The sequence below is a fragment of the Vulpes vulpes genome, chromosome 9 (assembly GCF_048418805.1).
Source record: "Vulpes vulpes isolate BD-2025 chromosome 9, VulVul3, whole genome shotgun sequence".
Classification (NCBI taxonomy): Eukaryota; Metazoa; Chordata; class Mammalia; order Carnivora; family Canidae; genus Vulpes; species Vulpes vulpes.
This window is the reverse complement of record NC_132788.1, coordinates 81,650,150-81,673,709: the sequence shown is the minus strand read 5'-3', so window position 1 is coordinate 81,673,709 and position 23,560 is coordinate 81,650,150. Positions and strand designations below refer to the sequence as shown.

The 23,560-nt window shown below is 39.1% G+C and overlaps 1 protein-coding gene across 14 annotated transcripts in view; it reads right to left on the bottom strand.

Annotated features, from left to right (window-relative positions):
• CADPS (calcium dependent secretion activator) overlaps positions 1-23,560 on the bottom strand; it is a 456,612-nt gene that overhangs the window by 127,828 nt on the left and 305,224 nt on the right. For 13 of the 14 annotated variants that reach the window (XM_072720526.1, XM_072720534.1, XM_072720528.1 and 10 more), the window contains exons 12-13: positions 12,757-12,893; positions 8,841-9,028 (exon numbers count right to left, since the gene is read on the bottom strand). In XM_072720526.1, coding sequence (XP_072576627.1) covers positions 8,841-9,028; positions 12,757-12,893 — 325 coding nt within the window. Of the gene's footprint in view, positions 1-6,365; positions 6,525-8,840; positions 9,029-12,756; positions 12,894-23,560 lie in introns of all 14 variants that reach the window. The other variant, XM_072720539.1, reaches the window with a different exon arrangement.

Sequence of the window (23,560 nt, the reverse complement as noted above, 5' to 3'; positions counted from 1 at the left end):
AGTAGATGTTCTAGCGATGCTCCCTAAATAGAACATTTAGGCCAAACACACTCTCTTAACCTCTCTCTCTTTTTAAAACGGACTTCTCCTAGCAATTCTTTATCCTTACAACTTTTAGAGTGATACCTTTGAATTTAATCCTAGAGTGGAATATTTTCCTTTGTCTCTTTCAAATGGCTAATAACTATAAATTCAAGATAACACCAAAGCATTATTGTCTCAAAAGGAGACATCCCTGCTTGCTCATCTGGATGACTTATATAATCTGTAGCTTAATTATACAGTGTAATTAGGACTTTCACATCCAATAGTCACTGCTTCATTATGAAAGCCCAGCCTTTCCCTTTCCTCTCCTCTCCCTCCAGCCCAAACCCCTTTTCTAATTATGCCCTAATGCCCCGGGGCTCAGGCACGCTGCTAAAACAAATATATCAAAGTGTTTGTTTCACAAAGACTAAGATAGGAAGCAACAACAAGCAATTTCTACAACCTTACAAATGGGCATTGAAGCTTCTTGAGGTTGGCTATTATTAATTTGATAAAGAGGCTTGGAGAGGGCACAAATATATGAGTGAGGTCTTCTTTGACTTGTTTTCTGTTCTTCATGTAGCAAAACTCAACAATATTAAAAGGTATCTTTGCTCCCTACAAAGATGGGAGTGATTGAAGTGTCTCCCTACTGAACAAATCTCAAAGAATTTGGATGCAATCGATAAAGGGACACTAGTCAAAGTGGTGCAGGCTCGGTCCAGGTGCTGAATGGAGAACCCAAGAGGTGATTACAGAAATCATATAAAATGCATGCATTGCTGGAAAGCATGTATTTCTTTTCCCACAGAAGGACTACTTTCCAAAATTGGTACTACATAGATTTTTCTCTTTGAGGAATAAGAGAAGAGATGGGTTTTTTATCTGTTTGTTTCTAGACAAACATAGACAATTAGGCTTTAGATTCTACCCTTAACTCCTTAGGTATAGACTTCTGAGTGGTTAGGCCAGTAAAATGTGTGGCTTTTTGGTATCACACCCACCCTGGAAAACATGTTTTTACCCCAGTGAATTCAATGACCATAGGATGACACATGTTGAAATTTTAGAAAGGAAATGTATGTTACTTGATGATTTGCTATGGGCCAGAAAGATTGCTTTGATGGGATAATTCAGCACATTTTATAAGATTATATGTCTGAGTTGGAAAAGCTACTGTTTTTACAGGGCAAATTTCCTTTAGGAATGGACTCACACGGGTTAAAAGTTTGAATATAAGATCTAAAGAGAATTCCTCCTTGGGATACAGACTTTTACTTGAAATGTGCTTGATTCCCCTCCCCCACCCCCCTCTTACAAGTACTTCCTATTAGGTGAAGCTGCTTTTTTAGAATTTAAGGAGTATGACTCAGTTATACACGCAAGGTCAAGCACCTGCTTGAAGCTGAGAGGCCAACCAGCCACATGTACCCAAGTACACTAATGTCTAATGTGAGTGTGTAACATTATGCCAAGAATGTGGGGGCCACTGTCATCCCCCATCCATGCTTGCCTGCCACTCAAGTACTATATTCAGAGATCGGTCAAACCAAACCATCCTTGCTACACCGTCCTGTCTCTCTATCTTTTGGGGATGGAGAGTTAAAAAGCTCTAGATATCATATCTTAAGGAGTGTGCATATGTGACAGAGGTGAAAGGAAGGAAGGAAGAGAAAGGAGAGAGAGAAAATGAGGAGAAAGGTGAGACTGGAGTGAAAGAGAAACATTTACATGTGCAAAAATGACTGATTTACTTCCAGGAAGGCACTCACAAAAAGGAAATGAAAGAAAACATGGATTGGGATTGAGGGAACAGCACAGAGGCAAGGACATGGTGAACAAAGCAAATGCCATAGTCCAGGGAAGAGAAGAATAGACACCTTAACTCTGTTAGTGGCAATGAAGAGAAGAAGGAGTGGACAGGCTTGAGAGATACTGAAGGGTATCGAGGAGGCATAGCAACTGAATCCTTGTGATGTGCTGAGGGAGAAGTAGGAGTCTAGGACAACGCCCATGGTTCTGCCTTGGGAAACCAGGTGGATGGAATTACTCACTAATTTAGGGGAACTGGTGGACTCACAGAGGAGGAAAATGAGTTCCATCAGATTACTCAGTAACTCAGATCTAACCCACAGGGATCAAATAGTCTCTGCACAGAAGCAGCACCTTGGCTCCAGATACATCTCCCAAAAGAATCCTGGGACACGTTTGCAAAGATTTCTAGAACCCATGCTCTCTTACATCTGCTTGCAGACTCATTAATCTATGCAGCTTACTTTGGATTGGGGCGGTTGGCATTATGGATTTGTTAATTGCTGATACAATGTACTTTCTACACAGGCCATATGTGAAGAGCAGCACTGGCATTCAAGAAATGTTAAATAATAATGTAAATGAGAAAAATTTCCAATCCCAATAATAAAGGGATCCAAGGAACATTGACGCAACTTGCAATCATCGGAGCTGTTTGATTGCCTTGTCACTGCGGGACAGTGACCAAAGTGATGCTAATCTAAATGTCATCTAGAAAGAATACTAAAAATATTATGGTGAAAATTAAGTACTGCAACCTTAGGAGCTGATTTAAAAATTAGAAGATATAGCGATTTACATCTGTGGGTTTTATGATCGCCAAGTGCAACCAGCTGAACATAGTCACATTTTCTTTTTCTTTCCTTCTCTCTTTGAGAAAATAGGTTCGGTTTTAAAAAGCTGGCCCAAACTAATGTTCCCTCAATCAGTGGTTCTTTTTTTCTTTTTGTAAAGATTTGTTTATTTATTTGAGGAACAGGGAGAATGAGAGAGAGAGGGAGGGGGGGCAGAGAGGAAGGAAGGGAGAGAATCTTCAAGCAGACTCCCTGCTGAGGCAAAGCCTAATATGGGGCTCCATTCCAAGATTATGACTTGAGCCAAAATTAAGAGCTGGGTGACCAATTGTCTGAGCCACTCAAGCACCCCCTTAATCGATGGTTCTTAAACATTGTTACATATTAGGATCACTAGGTGAGATTTTTAGAACGTGGTGCTTAGGCCATATCCCAGATTAATTAAATCAGAATCTCTGCAGATGAGGCTAGGGTGTCAGCATTTCTAGGTCTCCAAGGGATTCCAATGTGTAGCCAAGTTTGACAACCAAGACTTTAACTAAGTGAGATCTGAAGACCAAATGCTTTATAATTACCTGGGGAGGAACTGATTAAAAGTACACATGCCTGGCTCCATCTAAGGCTTGCTGAATCAAATTATCTGAGGATAGGATCTAGTACTCTCCATTTTAACAAGCTCCCTGTGTGATTTATATGTACACTACAGTGTGAGAACTGCTGCACAAGATGAAAATCAGTGGTGGCAACTCTTATGCCTTTAGACATAGGATAAGTCTGTGTAAAAGAAACAAAAAAAATTCAAGTAAAAAGGAGAAATTTCAGTCCCTCACGAGGGAGTTTGGATTTTTGGACTTTGTTTGCAGAGGGCTGTCCTGTGCCTTGCAAAAGACGTTTAGAAACATCCTTGGCCTCTCTCCACTAGCTGACATTAGTACAACTATTGTCCTCCCCTCCTCAGGGTGATAATCAAAAATGTCTCCAGACATTGTCAAAAGTCCCCTGGGGGAAAAGATCCGCCCCCCCCCCCCCCGCCCCCCGCCCCAGTCAAGAATCACTGTTCTAAAAGATGCCAAACGTATGAATAGTTCCTTATCTTCCAGTGCCTGGAATTACAAATAGCAATCATCTTCCTGGTTGACCAGATGTGTCTACTTTTGATTAGATGTTGCGGATTCACATAGGCATACAGAGATATGGTGCAGGCTTCATGATTTCCAGCTGCAACAGGGCAGGGCTCTGCCTCCACCTTTGGGTCTGCTAGTTATTAATAGGGAAGAAGTTAATAATTATGTAAAAAGCTACATTTTATCTAATCTGAAGCTGGTTGTGAGGTGACAGTGGGAATGAGTTCTATTGTTCAGTTAAATTCAATTAAAGGGCAATTTGTTTTCATGAGTCATGACTGCCTTCTTAATCTGGGCCAAAGAATAGATAATATCTCCACTTGCAAACAGTGTTCATCCTGGTGAAAGAGGTTCGGAAAATGGTTTCCCTTTACCAAAAGGTTGTTAATTACTATTCAAAGGAGACTCTGTCCTTATGTGATCTAAAACACTCTGGTTCTCTTCACAAGGCCAAAATTACCAGGTGAGCCATATTGATTTTGGACATCTTTAGGACAAAAATGGAAAACTCTTTAATTAATTCAGATGACTGCTATAGTATCCAGCCTTGAAATGTTGAAACTCATCAAAGGCTGAATTTGGCATCTTACACCATCCACAAATGTAAGCTCCAAAGTCAGACTATCTGTGTTTGAATTAGGATCACGTACTTGTTTGCTACAGAGTAAGTGACAGAACTTCTCTGAGCCTCAAACTCCTCAGATATTAGATGAAGCTAATAATACTACTTCATGGGGATGTAATAAGGATAAAATGAAATGATGAATCTAAACAGCACTTCACACAGCTCCTAGCATATAGCAAGCACTTATTAAGTGGCAGCAATTATCCTTACTGAATTAAACTTTATTTAAGGAATATGACAATGGCTTATTTCATTTGTTATCATAATCCATAGAAGATAATTTTAGAGGTTGATGGGATATCACAGATGCTATGATTCTGTGTGTTCATTCTGCAGATGAGAAAACTGAGTCATAGAAATAAGATACTATCATTCTAGATTTGTGAAAAACAGACTCTAATACTCAGATCTTTAGAATCTATTCACAATGCTGATGTAGTGCAAAGAGGAAGAGCTTTGGACTCAGAATATCTGAGTTTGCCACTTATATTTGTAGACATTCAGTTTCATCCTCTGCAAAATGGATGTTAAAAAATAGCTGACCTGAAAAATGTTACAGCAAATCAGATGGAATGTATGGAAGTATAAACTTCGGAGGGCTACACAATGGATACTTAATATTATGATTCCATCTGCATTAAACATTGCAATACACACATAGACCCTGGAACACACATAAGAACACACATAAGATCCTTTTGGGTAGTTTTTCAGGGCACAGGGTAGCCTCCATCAAGTGTGGCGGTTTACTTTGTGTTTCAATGCTGATTACAAAGCAGCACCTTGGACAGCATCCAGAGAGGCTCCTTTCAGGTACCTATAACATTCTCTTTGTGCTTTCTTCTCGGCTGCGAGCTACCGTTGCCTTGCAGTCTGAGTCTCTTGGGAAACACAAACAGAAACTTCACTTCACTTCCACCCTTACATGATGCAAACTTGAAAAATAGAGGTCCACATGGAATCAGGGCTTTCTTTGACATTCACTAGCAGACCTGAACATGCCGATTGACAGCCTGCCACATCCTCTAGGAAATGAAAGCTGGTATTTTCATTCAGTCTGCCTACAAATGAACTGTATATATTTCAGGACCTAGATATATCCCAGTGAGCAAAGTCATACTGTAGCATAAAACATACCTGCTTGTGAACTGTGTGTTGCTTGGCAATGTCAGGGTCAGAATATCAGTTTCAAAACCACCACCACAACAATTTAAAATGTCAATGTTAATTTGTGGTGAGGGTAGGGAAGGTGAAGAGAGACATAAGGATAATACTGGAAATAATTGCAAATCTACTTTAAAAGGGGAAAAAGCCACCAATTTGCCATTTTGTCAATTCACAATAAGACCAGCCCTAACGGACAAAGAAAACAGAAGAGAATAAATACAATTTTAGAACTTGAAAGTAGCTTCAAGGTGACCTCATTATATAAGTGATTCTACTTAAGAGCAATTCATTTAGTGACAGGTTTTGTTTTGTGTTTTTATTATAAATCATTATCTAAAGATAGCTTTGTTTCATGAGATCAATGTGGAACTGAGAAGGGTTTGCTAAAAATGATGGAGCTACTATAAATGTATAGATCCATCTTATGACAACCCATTTATTTGCTCCTTAAACATAATTTCAAAATTATAAAGCACGGGTTGCTTATTATGAATGACTTGGTAAGGTACCAGGCCCTTAACTAGATGCCACTAAAAAAGCAATCTGATTCATGATTCTGTTTACATATTGCTCAGTTTTTTCAATATGAATATATTTTAAGAGTCACTAAACACCTGATTCAAATTCAGTGCTAATGCTTAGTATTTTGCCCATTGCTAAGATTTTCTTTTAAAGTGACCTTTGAAATACCTTAAAGGAACAGAGACTTTAGAAATACACAAAGATTGCTGTCTGTTAAGGTGGAAGTCATGGCATGATTGGGGGGAATGTCATAGACACTGCAAAACACAAGCTAATGCACACGTAACTTCTTACCTTTTGGGCTCTGGATTTGCCTGGGTTTTGTAATCTTTTCTTTTTTTGGATTCCTTTTTGGTATCTTTTTTAGCCTCTGGTTCAGATGGGGAGGGAGTTTTGCTCCCTTCAGGGTCTGTATGTGGTAGCAGCCCACTAAGGTACGCATGCATTTGTTGACTTTGGAGAGGGGGTGGTCGCATGGGGCATGCACAGAGTGTGGCCAGCCACAGGAGAATCAAGAGCACACATACATGCACAAACAAAAGAAAGAAAAAGAAGGATGCATCAAACAGCATAGCAAATGCATTCAAACTAAAATAATAAGCAAAAAAAAAAAAAAGATGCAAACTTGCATAAGGAAAATCGGAACTGAAAAGAAAATAAGAAATCCAAAACTGTTTCCATGACAAGATGTATAAACCTAACTGTGAATCAAGTGGCAGTCTTACAATATGAAATCCAGACAATGTGTATCATAATTCATGATGATGTTTACCAGGGAGTTTACAAAAACACTTCATTATTTTATAACACTTTCTTATTCAGTAACATATGTAGAATACAGTGTGACAACCCAGAGAATATAATGCAACTTCTCTCTCTCTCTTTAAAGAATTCAGTCCAAGAGGCTGTAACAGATAGTCATCAAAGTGTACATATTTATAAAAAGCAGAGTTATGCACAGATACTCCCCAGGTATCAGAGTTTTCATAAATATTTTTTATGTAAATAAAAGGTCATGTGCTGGGCTAGCAAACCTTAGAACAATGGGAGGTGATGAAAACCTGGTTGCCTGTTAAATATTCAAACCTACAATGCTATTGTTACCTAGTTCTAAATGTTGAAGTTGCATCTCATAAAACCTACCAGCACTAGAGAGAAGAAAAGCACAGGACAAATCCCACAGATATTTCAGAGTCATCTAGCTTGCAAAGATGAAGATAACTGACGGTCTGATTTAAAATAAATGCAGTCAGTCCGGGATTCTCCCACATGTGACTTTCCCCACAGCACCAACTCTTTTGGGGTTTCTGAAGCCACCCAGTTTTTCCTGGCTGTGCCTTTTCTGGCTATTGGTTGAGGTGCTTGAGGTAATGCAGGCTTGTCTTCATAGTAACGTGAGGCTACATACATTGGGATAGTAAACTGGCTGTGGCAATGTGGAAATTTATTCCATGTCTTCGGAGCCAAATGGTAATGTTCCTAAATTATTTGCTGCTTTGCATTATTCAGAATATGGATCTTTTTCTCCAGGAGCTGGGCAACGTCTAAAGAAAGAGAGTACTTAGTATGGAGTTAGGAGAACTGATGTTCTGGTCTTGTCTATAAAACCTATAAAATGAGGGGGTTGGTTACACTGTGATCTCTGAAGTTCTTCCCAGCTCTATGGTTAAACTGTAAGTGTTATGATTATCTCTGCCTTCCAGCTTCACCTAGCTTATTTCAGCTCTTGAAGTGTGCTTGGCTTCCTCTTTCTGCAGGGCATTTGTACATGCTGCTCCTTTTGCCTGGAAGCACTCAGCTCCTACACATGCTTCAGTTCTCAGCCCAAGCGTCTCTTCCTCAGGGACACCCTCCCTGCCATCCTAACACCCCGTCTGAGCTGTCTTCCTTTATTAAATGCTAGTATGGAATATTATTCCTTGTCGTCAGAGCACCAATCTCTATGCGACTCTGTCCTTATTTGGTGTCTTGTTAGCTCACTGTGTAGGAGAATGTGTACCAGAATGCCTGGCATTCTGTAAGTAATCATTAAATACTTATGGAATGAATGATAATGAATGAATGATAAGAACAACAAAGGTAAACATTTATGAAGCTCTTGCCATGTTCCAGGCATTGTGCTGAGCCCACCTGCATCCTCTCAACAACCCCATGAGGACACTACCATCCCTGTTTTACAGATGACAAAACTGTGGCATGGAGGGTTTCATTACCATCCAGCATCTTTGCAAGTAGATGGAGGAGCCATGATTTAAACCTAGATTGTTCTACCTCCAGAGACCACTTTAGAAGTTCTGTTTGCCATTTCTTTTAAGTTCCTTGGAAGGAAAAGATACTAAGACCATTGTGTTTGTATGTGTGCATGCACGCATGTGTGCGTGTGTGTGTTTGTGTGTGTGTACTACAGAAGGAATGGGAATAAACACAGATTTAAAGATAATTTTAAGGGAGGCCTGGGTGGCTCAGCGGTTGAGCGTCTGCCTTTGGCTCGGGACGTGGTCCTAGAGTCCTGAGATCAAGTCCCACATCGGGCTCCCGGCATGGAGCCTGCTTCTCCCTCTGCCTGTGTCTCTGCCTCTCTCTCCCTCTCTCTCTCTCTCTCTCTCTCTCTCTCTCTCTGTTCTCTCATGACTAAATAAATAAAATCTTTTTAAAAAATAAGGATAATTTTAAAAACAGAACCAGCCATAAACCATCGATAGTGCCTTAAAAAAAAGTGGGTTTTTGTTGTTGTTGTTGTTTGGAGGAATAGCTCTGGACAGTGCTTACCTGTTCCCGTGGACATGGGACGCACAGAAGGCAAAGCTGTAGTGGAGAAGGGTGGGGTCAATCATGGCGCCATTTTCTGCCCGTTCAAGCAAGTCTCTGAGGTAGCAGAGATGTCGGTGACACCCTCGGACTCCATTTCGGGCGCAATACTCGTCTAGGACAAACACCTGGCCAGGACTGAACCAGCCCTGTTGGGGGAATAAAGGAGAGACTTTCTTTTAAATACAGGTTTTTGTTGTTGGTGGTGGTTTTTTTGTTTGTTTGTTTGTTTTTGAGAGTTACTACAGTTGGGGGTGATTGGAGAAGGAGGCTCAAAAATTGCCAGAGACAACACTTTTTGATTTCTTCTAGGTGCCAGCCACCATGCTAACCCCCTTGTGTGGCTGCTTAAACCCCTGAAGCAGTACTGTGAGGTTGGTCCTGTTACCCCTGTTGGATGGGTGGGAAAATTGAGTTGAGGGAGGACATGGAATTTCCCTAGTGTCCCAGAACTAGTCCTGCTGGAGTCTGGATTAGCAGACAGCATGATTCTAGAAACAATATCTCACCTGCTGCTCTAACACTGAACCATACACCTCCCAAGAGCAGTGGAGTGGGGACAGGGTGAAATCTTGGTTACTGATAAGAGGAAATAATAACACGATGTCTTAAATTGGTATCATGTTTTACACAAAGAACTTTCACTTGAGCCCCCATAGCAATCTTGTGAGGTAGGCAGGGCGGGTTTATCTCCATCTCATAGATAAGGAAACCGAAATCAGGGCTGTTAAGTGACTCACAAATAATACAAAACAGAAGCAGCTCTGGCTTCCTTGAAGTCTTCTGTTTTTCCTACTCTGAAGCATTAAGAAATATTAGGATTGGTCTGCATACATGCCAGGACTTTATGAATTCTTTCACTTGGAAGGCAAATCTTCCTTAAATTTTGAAATGAGGATAATGATGCAACTTTGCAAAGAGAGCAACGTGACTAAGTTTTCAAGTTGTGAATTAGACAGGATTCAATTAAACTTAGAGGTGCTTCTTGTGCCCTGGCTTAGCATTTTGTTTCATTTTTTCCCCCCTGGCAATTATTTGTTTTCTTATTATTTGTTTGCTTGCTGTATGACCAGATGAAACTCTGCTATAAAAGAGAACCTGGATGGAATCTCTGATTCAGAGCAGATTAGGAAGCATGATGGCATAGAAATCCCTGCCTCTGTGATGTACTTAAAAAAAAAAAAAAGATTATCAGAAATGCTGAGTGGCTTTCCACTCAAGGTCACCGATCAGCCACGCCTGAAATCAAATCATTTCTTTTGGTTTTAGTACCTTTCTGAAGCAACAAAAAATAAATTAGTAAAAAAAAAAAATACAGGTATCCCTCGCTGTCAGAAAATGGAGGGTTCCTATGAAACCTTTCATAAGCCAAAATGGTGTAAAGTGAAGAAGCAATCACCATTTCGTAAAGTGAAATCCTCTTTGGATTTCTTTTGGTTATTGAAAACAAGTACTGATATAGATCTTTTTGTAAAAGTGAAGTGGCATAGAGTGAACTTTTGGATAGTAGGGGAAGGCCTGTAAGCCAATTTAGGTTAGTACTTTGTAAGCTGGGAATTTGGAGTTGTTTTAAATATAAATTTAATTTTACTTTGAGGGTCCTCTCTGAGTCTTTTGAATATTGCTCCGTCTTAGGAGAGAAAAGGCAAAAGTAGAAAGTGATGGTGGTGTGTGTGTGGGGGGGCAGGTACAGGCCACAGAAGCGCAGCGAGAGAGGCCTCTGCAGTACTCTGATCTTGTATTAGTGATCTGAGGACTCTTCGATTGACAACATGCAGCTCAGCAATGCATCCAACGAAAGACGGCATCTTTCCTATTTCAAATTATAAGTTACTGCAGAGGGCGGGAGAGTAGTCGAGGCAGTGGGCTGCCCCTATAGGCAACTTCTTTGCCACTCCATCTGCTACCCCAAATGCTAAATCTTAGAAACAACACTGCTGTGAAAGATTAAAATATATTTTCTACGACTCAGATGACACCAAGTCTTTTGTAGATGCCAAAATAGCTGCTTTGAAAAGAGTTGAAGAAATATCAATTAGGAACTCAGTCGAAGACACAGAAAAATTTATGTATCCCTGCTGGTCGGTCTCCAAAACTAACTGAAAAAAAAAAAAGATTGTAATAATGAGAAAATGAAATATATAGAGGCAGGAGATAAGGTCCTTTTAATTGCTGTTATTTTCTGAAATTTTGGGATAATGATTAATAGATACAGGTATAGAAATGCAGAAGAAAACTGTTTTATGATATTCATAATTAATTTTGGATTTTGGAGCATATTTTGAAGTATATACGTGATTAATAGGGAGCAAGCTTCAAAATTTCACTTCTGGTTTAATTTTTTAGAGGGCATTTGCTAATTCTCCTTAGTGACTGAATCTCTTAGTGAAAAAGAAAATTATTTTAAAAAATGATGATGTGAAAAAAGTCGTGAAAATAAAACACCTTAAAAAAATTCCTCAAGAGAATAGGAATTAAGCTCAGCGGCATAGTCTTACAACTTTCATGAATGCAATTTATAATTACATGAATAATCACATAATCATAGGAAACACATTTGAGAAAAATTGCCTTGCAATGCAAGGTAAGCTTTTTTTTTTTTTTTTTTAAGTCAAAGTGAAGTGTTCCTTTCCAATTTGGCAAAGTTCAGATTCTTCTGATGAAGTGATTCTAAACCCGAGATCATCAATGAATCTTTTATGAGACGCAGATTAATAAATTATTCCATATAATCCCGTTTCTGTTTTTAAGACTATTTTATCTACTATTTTTAATAGTTTGGCTTCTGGTTGCAGGAAAAAAAAAACAGAATTTAAAATAAAAAGTAGTAAGAATAGATGTAGGAAATAGCCATGTCACTTAGAAAGGAAACAGATTTTCATTATATTTACATAAATATCAAAAATATGTTAACCTTAGTAAATTATATAATATTGGCAATATATAGATACATTAACCTTAATGTGTAGAGTCAGGGGTGAGGTTTTTCCTCTCTGTCGTCATTTCATTATTTCCCCTCACCTTTCCCATCTATAAAGTGGGATTAATATCATTTACCTTTAAGAAATGAAGTCAACAATTTATGGTTTGTAGAAGGAAACAAACGGGGTCTTTTTTAGTCTTCTGAATTTGATTAGTATAAAGTCCAAAATGTATCTTCAGGAATCCAATAAAGACAGAATTTTGAGAAAAACATAATAGTTGTCCCCTGCATTTAAATGATTTAAATCTAGGCTTAGAACAGGATTTCAAGGAATGCTGATGCTCTTGCTGGAGAGCTGGACTTCCAAATGTCTAAAGCACCATAGAAAAAATTCCCCCAAAGGGTGAAAAAGGCTTTGAATACTATGGAAAAAACGAGAAGCCATCCAAACAAACAAACCCCAACCAGTTTAGCTTACGAAAAGCAGCGAAGTGAAGTCTATTTACAAATCATTTTAATTTTTGAAAAATAAACAAAAAGAACACATTCGTTTCTGAGACAGAAGTACAGGGTCTTATCATCTGAGAAGGGGAGGGAGGGGGAGTCTGAAAATCTAAGAAACCGAGGCAATTTTTACAAGTTCTCCACAAGCAGGTGCCAAACTCGATTACCCTCTTGGGAATATTTCTCAAGTAGCAGCTGAAAAGGGGGAAGCTTAGCTAGGGAGGCTGGGGAATTGGATCCGTCTCTACTGATAACTTCCTCCTTCTCTGTCTTCTTTCTTTGGTAAGTAAAACTATCTCCACCCAGGAAATCAAGAACATATTTCTAATTGTTAAAAAGGGCTCTGTAACAGACAAAAAGAGCTTCTGATATAAAGGTAGAGAAATATTTCCATTAAAAAGAAAACACGTTATCAGGCTTAAATTGCTGTAGACCAAAGAATATACTTGCCAGGCAAGAATAGGAATCATTAAGTCTGTGATCCAAAGTAAGGCGCTGCACCATCTCAAAGAGGGAAGCGTGGTCAAAGTTACAGGGGTTGGAAGAGATAAATTCATCCATGCCATGTTTTTGAGCTCTATCTGCGTCTGTTCATTTATACATGTAGAGAGAGACACAATTCAGAGAAACACATCACATTTTCTTTGACATTTCAAATACACAGGAATTCACTAGGCATTATGAACGCTAGCTCTTCCCCCGTTGCCTCCCACCAACATCCGCAAGATACTCTTTTTACCTCCCATTGTCAACTTGCATCACTTACTGGTGAGTTTATTGCATTTAGGCAAAAATATATTGGCATCAACGTGTGTATCAAATGATCACAACTCCAGTGCATTTATGTTGTTCTTTAAAAACTAAGCACACGACCGTAACTTCGCCTGCATTTCACCGAACACTGAAAGCAGATCGGGTCTTTGCTTATAAAAGCCCTATTTAGCTTTTTTTTTTTTTTTTTTTTTTGTTTGTTTTTAATAGATACTGCCATTCCAGTGGTTATGTCTAGAGCAATTTCTCTACAAGTATTGGGATTAGCTGGAAAAAGGGGTATGCTGATTTTCAGCAAAGTGACAATATTAGTATCCTCCCCTTCCACATCCCCGGTGCCAATTTGGTTTCACAAGAGATTTGAGTCCCCGCCCTCCAAAATTAAAAAAAATAATAATAATAACAAAAGATTTTCAGGGAAACCTGGAGAATAAGTTAAATGGGAATTTAGTTTGTGATAGCCAAGGTCATTGCCTTAAAGGGTGCTTACAGTTAGCAAAGCTTATGAAAGAGACAAACAGATCTACTCAGCAAGGGCTATGATCTGCCATTTATTGTGAATTAATAGTCTCAATGTATTCACACTTTTTCTTACAGGGTGAAGGCTGCAAGCAAAACCTCCTAAGGGCTAATTAATCTCAAGATGTGTAACTAAAATACTCTCTACTCAGTCGGCAAAATAGCTCAGAATTCAACTCAACTGAGACCAAGTAAATCCCGAAGAGGGAGGAATGGCGATCTGGCATTAAAGGAATCGGCTCACTCCACCTCATATTTACTCAGTCTCCTGATATGCAGACTGCAAAGAAAAAAAGAATCTCATATCAAATTAAGCAAGAGTTTATTCATCCCCTTGCGTGCAGTATTCTGCTGGAATATGGGGGCTGCCAGGGACCAGCGATGCTGTCTGGACATGAGGAAAATCAATTTCTGACTTGAGAGGGTGTCTGGGTGTATTTTCATACATGGCCTTCATCCCAGGCAGTTTTTCGCCCCCCCTTCCATGCTTGGGGCATGACTGAATGCTTGACTCTAAGCAGGGTAGCAGGGTGACTCTAAGATGATGGTTTCTCATCATATCATGGATCTCGTATGTCACTCAGACCTAAATCCGTGGTATGTCAGAGTTTTTGCCCTCTTCCTGTTAGATTTTTCAAATCCCTAGTCATTTTTCATAGAAGCAGCAAGTGGTCAGTGTTTGAACGGGATGTGTTGTTTATGCCCCAGACACACAGAAGCAAGAGTTTCCAGAAGACAAGTTGAAGAATGTGTATTTTAATAGCCAAATTGCTCCATTAGAAATGTAAAACACACGGTTTTGGAAGGGAAATCACTTGGATGGGAATCATACTAGAAAGAATTCTCTTTGCTGTGTTAATTGCCTCGGGTTTGTCTTCAAGAAAGTGCTTTCAATTTCTGGTTAGGTGCTTTATATATGAGGATTTCTTTTGTTGGTTGTTTGGGCTCCAAACTATATTTCTCCTTTGACTCAGGATGGTTAGTAAGAGAGGTGTCCAGGAAGTTGACGCCGGGGAAAAAGCTAGCTGCTTCTAGAGTGTGTCTGTGTGAGACTCCTCTGGCCCAAGGCAGGCGTCTTAAACCTTCTCCAACTTTAGATCTCTGCCGGCAGGAGGACACTCCTGCAGTCCAGGTGGCACTTTCTGTCCCGTAGGACAGATTATGCCCTCCTGCCTCCATCCGGTCAGTCCCAGGTCAGTTTAGTTCAGGAAAAATAACAGTGGGGTACACAAATTGCTTATCCTATTTCATCCTCATAAAAAGCCTCACCCACCTCGTGCCTCCCAATTTTAACAGATAGAGGAGGCATTTTGGCTAGCACCAGCTTCTTGCTCTCAAATTTCTCAGAAGACGCTTGCAAGCTGACAAATCGGCCCGGGCCTTACTTTGCCAGTTTGGCTCACTATTTTATTGCTCTTCAATTATGATGGTGCAACCGGTCATTTAGCTCAGAGAGAAAGGGGGGTCTTTTGTAGCTGTTAAAAATATGACACACGTTTCAAGTCTTTTTTTCTTTATTTGTTGAACCTCTTGAAAAGTTTGCGATGAACTATTTCGCCTTGCTGCCTGCCCACTCAGGAAACGGATCTGAAAAGACAACTTGGCTCCTCTGCAGGGACCTGGATACAGACCCACTCCCCGCCTCCCCGATGCATCACAATACAGCTTCACCGGGCTAATTCCTGGCTTAGAGTATATCTAAAGAACAATTTCTCTTTTACTAACGTTTTAAAGCAGGCTTACAGAAAAATATGCTTAAAACCAGCCTGTTTTCCTTTCCGAAAGCAACCCTATCAACATAAAAATTCCTTTTTCCTTCTTCCTCTCCTCCCTCCCTCTCTCTCTCGGTCCACATGTAGATGAGATTGGGACTGCTTTAGGAGATCTGGACTCTAGTTTGAGCTCTATTTTTAAATAAGCTGTGGGATGGCGGCTTGTTGCTCTCTATGAGACTCAGTTTCCTTGGGTGTAAGATGAGCTGAATTTCCACGTCCCTCGGTGAGGTCACTGTCACTTAACCATCCTTAAGATCTCTCGCACAACTCCTACATGTATAAGATGGAGCTGAATGCAATGGGAATTTCCAGCAGGTAAAACGAGCAGCCCCTGGATTTTGCTTACACAAAATCATCATTTACTCAGATTTAGGCTCATTATCTTAATGGTTCCAACAACTCAAGAGTGCTTAAAAGGGTGGTTGGGTTCCATGAAATCTTTGAGAGTTTCACTGAGCTTATTATATTCAAAAAAGAAAGGGGAGCGGAGTGAGGGGTGCGGGGGAGGGGCGTGGGGGGGAAGGGACGCTATTTTAAGGTGTCAGGAAAAGGGATCTGATTTTTAAGCTCCATCCCAGGAGGGATTTTGGTACTTTTACTCTCTGCTGTATTCCGAGCACTGGGAACAGTATGTCAGTACGTGGTACATAGCAGGTACTCAAGACATATGTGTTAAAATAGTGAATTTATCTCATCAAAATAAATAAATTCACTACTTCAACAAATATATTCTATTTTTTTATTTTTATGAAATGTTGATATACTAAATTCAATGGGGACAGGGTATTTGAGCTAGGATAGCAGGGGGTAGGTAAAGCAGGTGGGCTGAAGGGGTCACAAAGCCTGAATGTGAGGCCAGCCCTGCCACGACCAGGGGTGTGACGTGAGGCAAGTTGATTAGTGTTTCTGAGTGTTCTTCTCCTCATATGTAAGTTGAGAATAGTGTTTGAGTCTACCCTAGGAAGGTTGCTGAGACGTTCTGTTGAGAAGTGCCTGTAAAGCACCTGGGTACCCAGCACATAGTAAGTGCTCAATAAACCTTAGCTGTGAGGGAGTGGGCAGGCTTTTTAGTGCTCCTGAAGCCAGTTTGTTTAATGTTTTCAGCGAGCCGAGGATGTCTCTGCATTTATAGCTAATGTTAGTTACAGGTTGCTTCTTAAACCATATTGCTTCTAGGAAGCTGGGAGCCTTCCCAGTCTCTCTGCTTTGTGCTTCTCCTCTGCCCCTGTACAACTAATTCCCACGTCCTGTTTCTGTGTTCTAGCTGGTTTATGTTCCCATTTCTCTGTGGTCAGAACACCCACACACAGTTGAATCCCTTGATAGATAATATGTTCCTTGAGGGCAAGTTTCTGATCTGTTCTTTCCCCTGTCAGCTCCCAGAGGAGCCAGGTCCCTAGGAGGTGTTTATTAACTGACTTATTCTGACACTTCCATCCCAGGAAACTTCCCATTGACTTTATTAAAGAGTCACACACATGGGGATTCAGATGGCATCTTGCAAATCCAAAAGTGGGAACATGTGCTCTTCGGGGAAAAAAAAATCTTATAGAAGGAAACAGAATTCTAGGTGCAGGTGTCTTTGGATACCATTCAGATTGTCTGCCTGTGTCTCCATACATGTCTAGGACCATATGCATTACATATGTTGTCTATTTTAAAATAAAACACTGCAGTGGTCCAGCTGTTCCAAATTCTGTTTCAAAGAACTTGTGGGTGCTTCCCAAGCAACACCATATAGTCATTCTTGCACTGGCCCAGTCTGTTCTTCTACTGTGCGGAACATTACAAAATAGATGCTCCTTGCAACTCCATTTTCCCCTGTACAAACAATTGGAACTGGTTGATGGAAGAAAAAGAAAACTCCAGTGCTGACATTCGCAAGGCGAAAACAGCCCAAAGCAAAATATGAGAAAGTTACTTCCTGAATTCAGGACACCTTGGGATCGCTTCCTTTGCCAATGTTTGGCTTGTGTGTCAAGAGAATGAAAATGAATTTGAACACTAGGGTGAGCAAAACAGAATTAGGAGGGTAATGTGGCTGCTAAAATCTCCAATGATGTTTGGATTATCTCTGGCTTTGGGAAATGTATACCAATGCTCTTTTTCATTAATACATGCTCTTTTCTTTTTTCTTTCTTTCTTTCTTTCTTTCTTTCTTTCTTTCTTTCATCTTTCTTTCTTCTTTCTTTCTTTCTGTCCCTCTCTCTTTTAGAAATCAAGGATTGACCGCAATTTAAGAATTGACTTAAACCTTTACTTTTTCTGGACCTGGCTGAGAAGTTTCTATGCCTTCCTTGGTCTGCGAGGGCTCCAAATGCTCTAAAAATTGGCTGTGTAATTTTATAGGCTCTGCAGGTAGGGCATAATTCAACACATCTTTCAAACAATGCTACTTGTTTTACTTCTGGGGTTTAATTGCATAAAAATTCTGAAGTCCTGTATAGCATAGGCACAGACATGACTTCAGACTAACCTTAGATGAATAAAGTTGACAGAGGTACCTAAACAACATTAAGAAACTTAAAATATTACTAATGGTATCCATGACACAGAAGCAGGCTGATGGACACAAAGACTTATGGAAGGTAGGTAGACTTTTGAGTGGAAATTCATCAGAACTTTACCCCAAGTTTACTCAAAATCAATTTTGGTTTGGCATTTAAGGAAAGTTGGGAAAATACAGGTTCCTAAAGTGATATGATTATACTTTAAAAAATGGATTTTATACTCTCATTTTATCTACTTCATTAAAATTCAAGTGATGTCACTAATTGATGACCCAATTAGTTATGTTGTTCTTTAATTGATCAGATGTTTGGGTTTATTTCATGTGTAATATTCATTTCCTTTTTCTTCCTTGCCATGGGAAACATATAAGATTTTTCATGATCTCTTGTCTTAATAACAAGCCTATTTATGTGATCTGGTTCAGATACAAAACTTTTTAGACAAGTTCGCAATAAGGTCTACCAAATACATGTACTTTTCTTGGGAGTATTAATACAGCTTTCAAATTTTCATTTTATTGAGATTTTCCCATTATTCTAACAGCTGAGGGAATGAGGACAAAAGGTCAAATCTCTCTTTTTATTTTGTAGCATTATATTTTAGAACTTTTTGTAGGCTAGGAAAAAAGAAATTCTGCTGTTGAAAATAATTATGATTGTACTGTTAATAAATTGTCTCAGAGAGGCTCCTTTCTCTAATGAGTCCCTTTTATAATAAGCTAGAGGTGCCACTTTATCACTGAAATGTAGAGCACAGCTATGGCTGTTGCTACTCCTGATGGATGCTAGAGGCAAGAGAATAGCTAATGTGACTCTAAAGTCATTGTGAACCCAAACTGCAAATTAAAAGGTGACTTTGTATCTTTCTTATATGGAAAATGTGTGCTTGTCATATCTGCTTGACAGTACAAGAGTGAATGTATGGTTTGGACAATAACGAACAATGACAGTAGTCAACCTCATCAGAAGACATGAAATAAAGAAATGACAATGATTGATGGCAGCTGGCTGTTTACAGATTTTTCTAGAAGAGTTTTTCGTGGCATGATCAAGTAACCAGGGGATGTTGTGCTCTGCCTCAGCTCTGCGTAGCAAGCAAAAGATTGGTCCTCCCATGCCTGCTGCCCTTGAGAAACAACTTCATTTCTTCATGGTCCCCTTGACTCAGTCAAGCTAACTTGCTTGGCCAAGAGAGAATGGCTTCTCAGAAGCTATGAAGGGCCATGTTTCATTTTGCAAAAATCTTGAATTTAAAACTATTATGGAAGTACACCCAAAGGGATAAACATGTGATGTTTACTTCAAGTTAATTTTTATAATTTGTTATAAGACAGTTAGAGTAAAAATCATGAGAGATTTTGTCAACGATCTCAAAATGAATAAGTGAATGATTTGTAATTTTCCCTGCTGTATTTATTATATTTTCAATTAATTTACGGAGTACTTGATGATGTCTTTACATTCCCTGTGACAGGAGCAAAAATAAACTTTCTGTAGTTGGCTAATTAATAATGTATCCTACTGTAAATCACTACATGACATGAGTGTGCTCGGCTGATGAGTGAATAATACATTTAAATGTGCCTAAAGTAGTTAACAAAGAAACGAACCTTCATTTAACATGGACTATGTAGATCATATCATTTGGAAAATTTTCGACCTGGTTTTGGGAGTCTGTTCTTTTTAAAAAGTCATTTACTTTTGCAACAAGAAGGAAAATGATTTACAATGTGGCTTGGGGTCATGCAAATTAATTTGATATTGAATTAATGCTTTGATATTGCATTCCTGCAACGTAGCAACTGCAAGTTGACAATACAAGAAGATACAGCAAAACTCTTCATGAGATAAAACTATAGAAAGGAGTAAAGGCAAACGACTATTTGGAAATCTACTAGGATAGCAATGCGTTGTTGTGCAAATATATGTAAATTCGCTCAAAACAGATTTCATTCAGACATCTATTCACCCATCCTTTCATTCTTAAAAAAAAAAAAAGTATAGCAAAACCCTAAATTCCCACTATATTCACATTCTATGGTAAGCTTTTAAAATGCCTCATCAGACATTCAAAGTAAAGTTAAGTTAAATTAAGTATCTGTTTGGAGTGGTGAAAAAAAATCTGTCTGCTAGCCAGGGGTACATTTATGCAAAACAAAAGAAAAAAGAAAGAAAGGGGAAAAGAAAGCAAATTAAAGAAACAAAGAATTAGAAGAAAGTACTATTATTAAATGGGCGGAGAATGATATGACCTACAGTTTCTAAATCAGCATTCAGAATACTCAAGTACATATTTGCCTGCTCTCTTGACTGGTTTTTCTATTTCCTTCTAAGGTCAAGTCTACCCTCAATACATTGGGTGGGCAGCTTTTCTCTGTATGAATAAAGGAATTGTAGATTCTCTTTCATTAGTGACTCAAATAGCGAAGAGAAAGGTTTGTCTAAGTTTTAAAGTTTCTTTTTTCTCTTACAGGTGTATTTTTAGAAAAATTAGTACCAATACAAATGACATCGAAAAAGCTATTGTTATCCTTGTCATTGGGGGAGTAGCACTGAGACATTCTAGACCAGAGGTCCAAACCCTCTACGGTATTGTGAGATTGTGAATCTGAAGTTTCTGTGAAAAAGCTACATGGACTCAATCGTGTCCTTAATTTCCTGTTTTTGTGTGTGTGATCCCATGTATTATAGCTCTCCTTTCAAAATTAATCCTCCTTTGGATCTTACTTAGAGCACACCCTCAAGTCAGGTAGAATGAACTCTTTAGTGTTCAAATAATGCGTTTACTTTATTCATTGTATTCAGCAGTTTCTTGAAATCTTATTCAGTTAATGTCTTTGGGTGTCCTACCCCACTTTTCTATTTGTTAAGGTATCCATGGTTACCACCCCACAGGTACAGCTGACCATTCTTATCTTTGGAATGGGAGAGGAAAAACAATAACACATTATCAGAGTGCAAAATGATCTGTTTTCAGGCATTAAGCAGTCAGGTAGCTGTGAATTCCATGAAACAAAGGCATCATTTGCCATTTTGTTATGATGCTAATTAATATTCTCGGAATGAAAAAAATTAGGAGATGTTAATGGTTGGCTTTACTCAGAGGATCATTTGATGCCAATATGAAAGCCAAGGAGAGGAGGCAATTATGCACACATCACATGCATCCTAGTTTCCGTATGGAAGCTTACATTTCAAACCTAAGGTCAGGAAAATAACATGAAAAGTTTTACTACAAAGTCTAGACATGAGGGAGATTTAAGAGGAGAGGGAGGAAGCACATTGCAGGTGTCAGATAATCTAGTCTGATTATCTGAGCTGTGCTAGCTATAGGGGAACACTTACCCTTCAGTCCAGCTAGAAGTTAGCAGGGTAAGAAGGAACAAACCAGAATAACATAAAGACTAGCAACAAGGCTCAGGAAAGCAGACAGGAGTTCTAACCTAGCAGCTAAAGTTCTCGGGTTTGAGCAAAGATTGAACAAGGAAACTTAAATGAAACAAAATAAAACAAAAACCAAAATCAACCCCCCCTCCCAAACCAACAGTAACCAAGACCCCACTAACTTTGAAGTCTGTTTGGGGGGTAGCAAAAATAGAACAATTCTCAAAACATCCAACTTTAGGGATGTATGATGTGATTAACAGTTATTAGTTGAGAAACAGACATTAAAATGAGACTCATTGCAAGTGATATATCAAGTAATCATTGATCAACGAGCAAAGCTTAAAATCCCCCCTCCCCCCACTCCGAATGAGAACGGAGGTACTGGTTTTTACTGTTCCTCTAACACAGATTGGACAGGAATCAGGTGTCTCAATGAGAGGCCACTTGGCATAATAAATTGTGGCAACCCTCGACAACAGACTTGAACATAGTTTCCAAGGTGAGCAACATTGGCCTTAAAAACTGGAAAATCATAAATACTTGTTTAAAAACGTACAGCTGGCCACTGACTTAATTTTTTCACGTTTCAACCAAAATGAAAGGGGGAAAAAGGAAATCAACAAGAACACACACCAAAAAAACCACAAAAGAACAAAAAGGTTTTAAAGTTTGGTGGAACCCTCCCAAAATCATTGTAGAGTCACATACAAACTAATGAATAGCAGGATCTATTTTTTTTTTCGGTTTTTACAATTCCATATAAATACTCCACTCCACTCTTTCTTAGACGTGTCTTTTCATTTTGAAATTGCAAAAAATAAAAACTGCACCCAGAAGTCTGTCAAACTGAATTTAGAAAGACCCAAATAAACTCATAATTACTCCTGAGCTTCCCAAACTGTAAAATGTTCCATTCTCAAGTTCCCCCTTTAGCAGACAGCGACATGACAAGACTGGAGTGTTTATTTTTCTCTACCCTAAAAACCTCTCCCATTTTTCTGTAGCTTCCCTTTGCCAACTAATACTAGTAAAGTGATTACAAAGTTAACTCACTGAAACGTTGTTCTTAAAAATTATTCACTTGCAAGAAAGGCAAATACTTCGAACACGTATTTAAAGCCAAGATTTGATGAACTGTGTACAGGACTAGGTACTTGAGAATGACCCTTACCTTTTGGAAGTCAAGGAAACCTTTTTAAAATGCAATACTTGATTGTGTTTACTCTTTTTGTTACAGAACCCACGACTGAATGTTCGTGATGTGTCAATATGGGCTGAGAACCAAATATCAGCGAAAGGCTCAAAGATTGCTGTTTATTACTATGTTGTAACTTTTTTGCATTTTTCTAGAACCTTGCTTTGTCATGCCAAGTGACCAACCAGTCCAAGTTTGTCCAGAACCAAGGCTGTTTCTGGAGACAAAACTTTTAGTGAGAAAACCAGGGAAGTCGCGGGCAAATCTGGATAAGGTGGTAACTCTCAAAATAAATCAACACTGTGAGTTTGACTGCTACCCACAAATGAGGCCTGATCTGTTTAATAGTAATGGTTTGAGTTTAACAAATTAAATGCAGCTGTAAAGTGATTGTATAACCACCATTCTGTAGCAGATTCCACTAAAAATTATGATATACTGTCAAACCCCTAGCCAGTTTTTGGTTGTTATGCATCACTACTCAGTAACTCCATGGAATGTAGAGCTTCTTGTTCCTTTTTTGATCTTTATCATTGGTTTTAAGTCCACCTAACTCCAAACAATCAGGTGCAGAAGGCTGGGTTGGTTAAAATTCTGACTGGATTCCTCTGCTAAATTATGGGAACAGAAGGCTCATTTGCTGTTACTCTGGTTGCAGTTTTTATTAAGTGCCTAAACTAACAATAGAAAGAATCTGGAGTGGTATTGAGCCTCTGTTTCAGGAGTAGTAAAGTAACTATGGGATTACTGGGTTCAACATTATTGGATTGAAGCTCTAGGTAAGGATTTTCATTTATTACAGGGTCAATGGTGTACAGTTGTGCAGATTGGGCACTACATAACTCAATAGGCACCATTCACAGTTTTGTCTGGGTGAAAAATGACTAATGAAGCGCACAGTCTGCATGGATGAGAGTGGTACCTTTTTTCTTATAAAACCTGGCAGGTGTGGTAGGGCCTCACACTCTTTAGAGAACCTTGTTCCTGAGCAGTGATTAAGGAGACAAGAGAGAGAGGGGGGTTCCACCACCAGCTACTGATAAATTTCAGAGGCATGAATTATGTTGCCTTCTCTCATCCCTTCAATCTACCTCCCA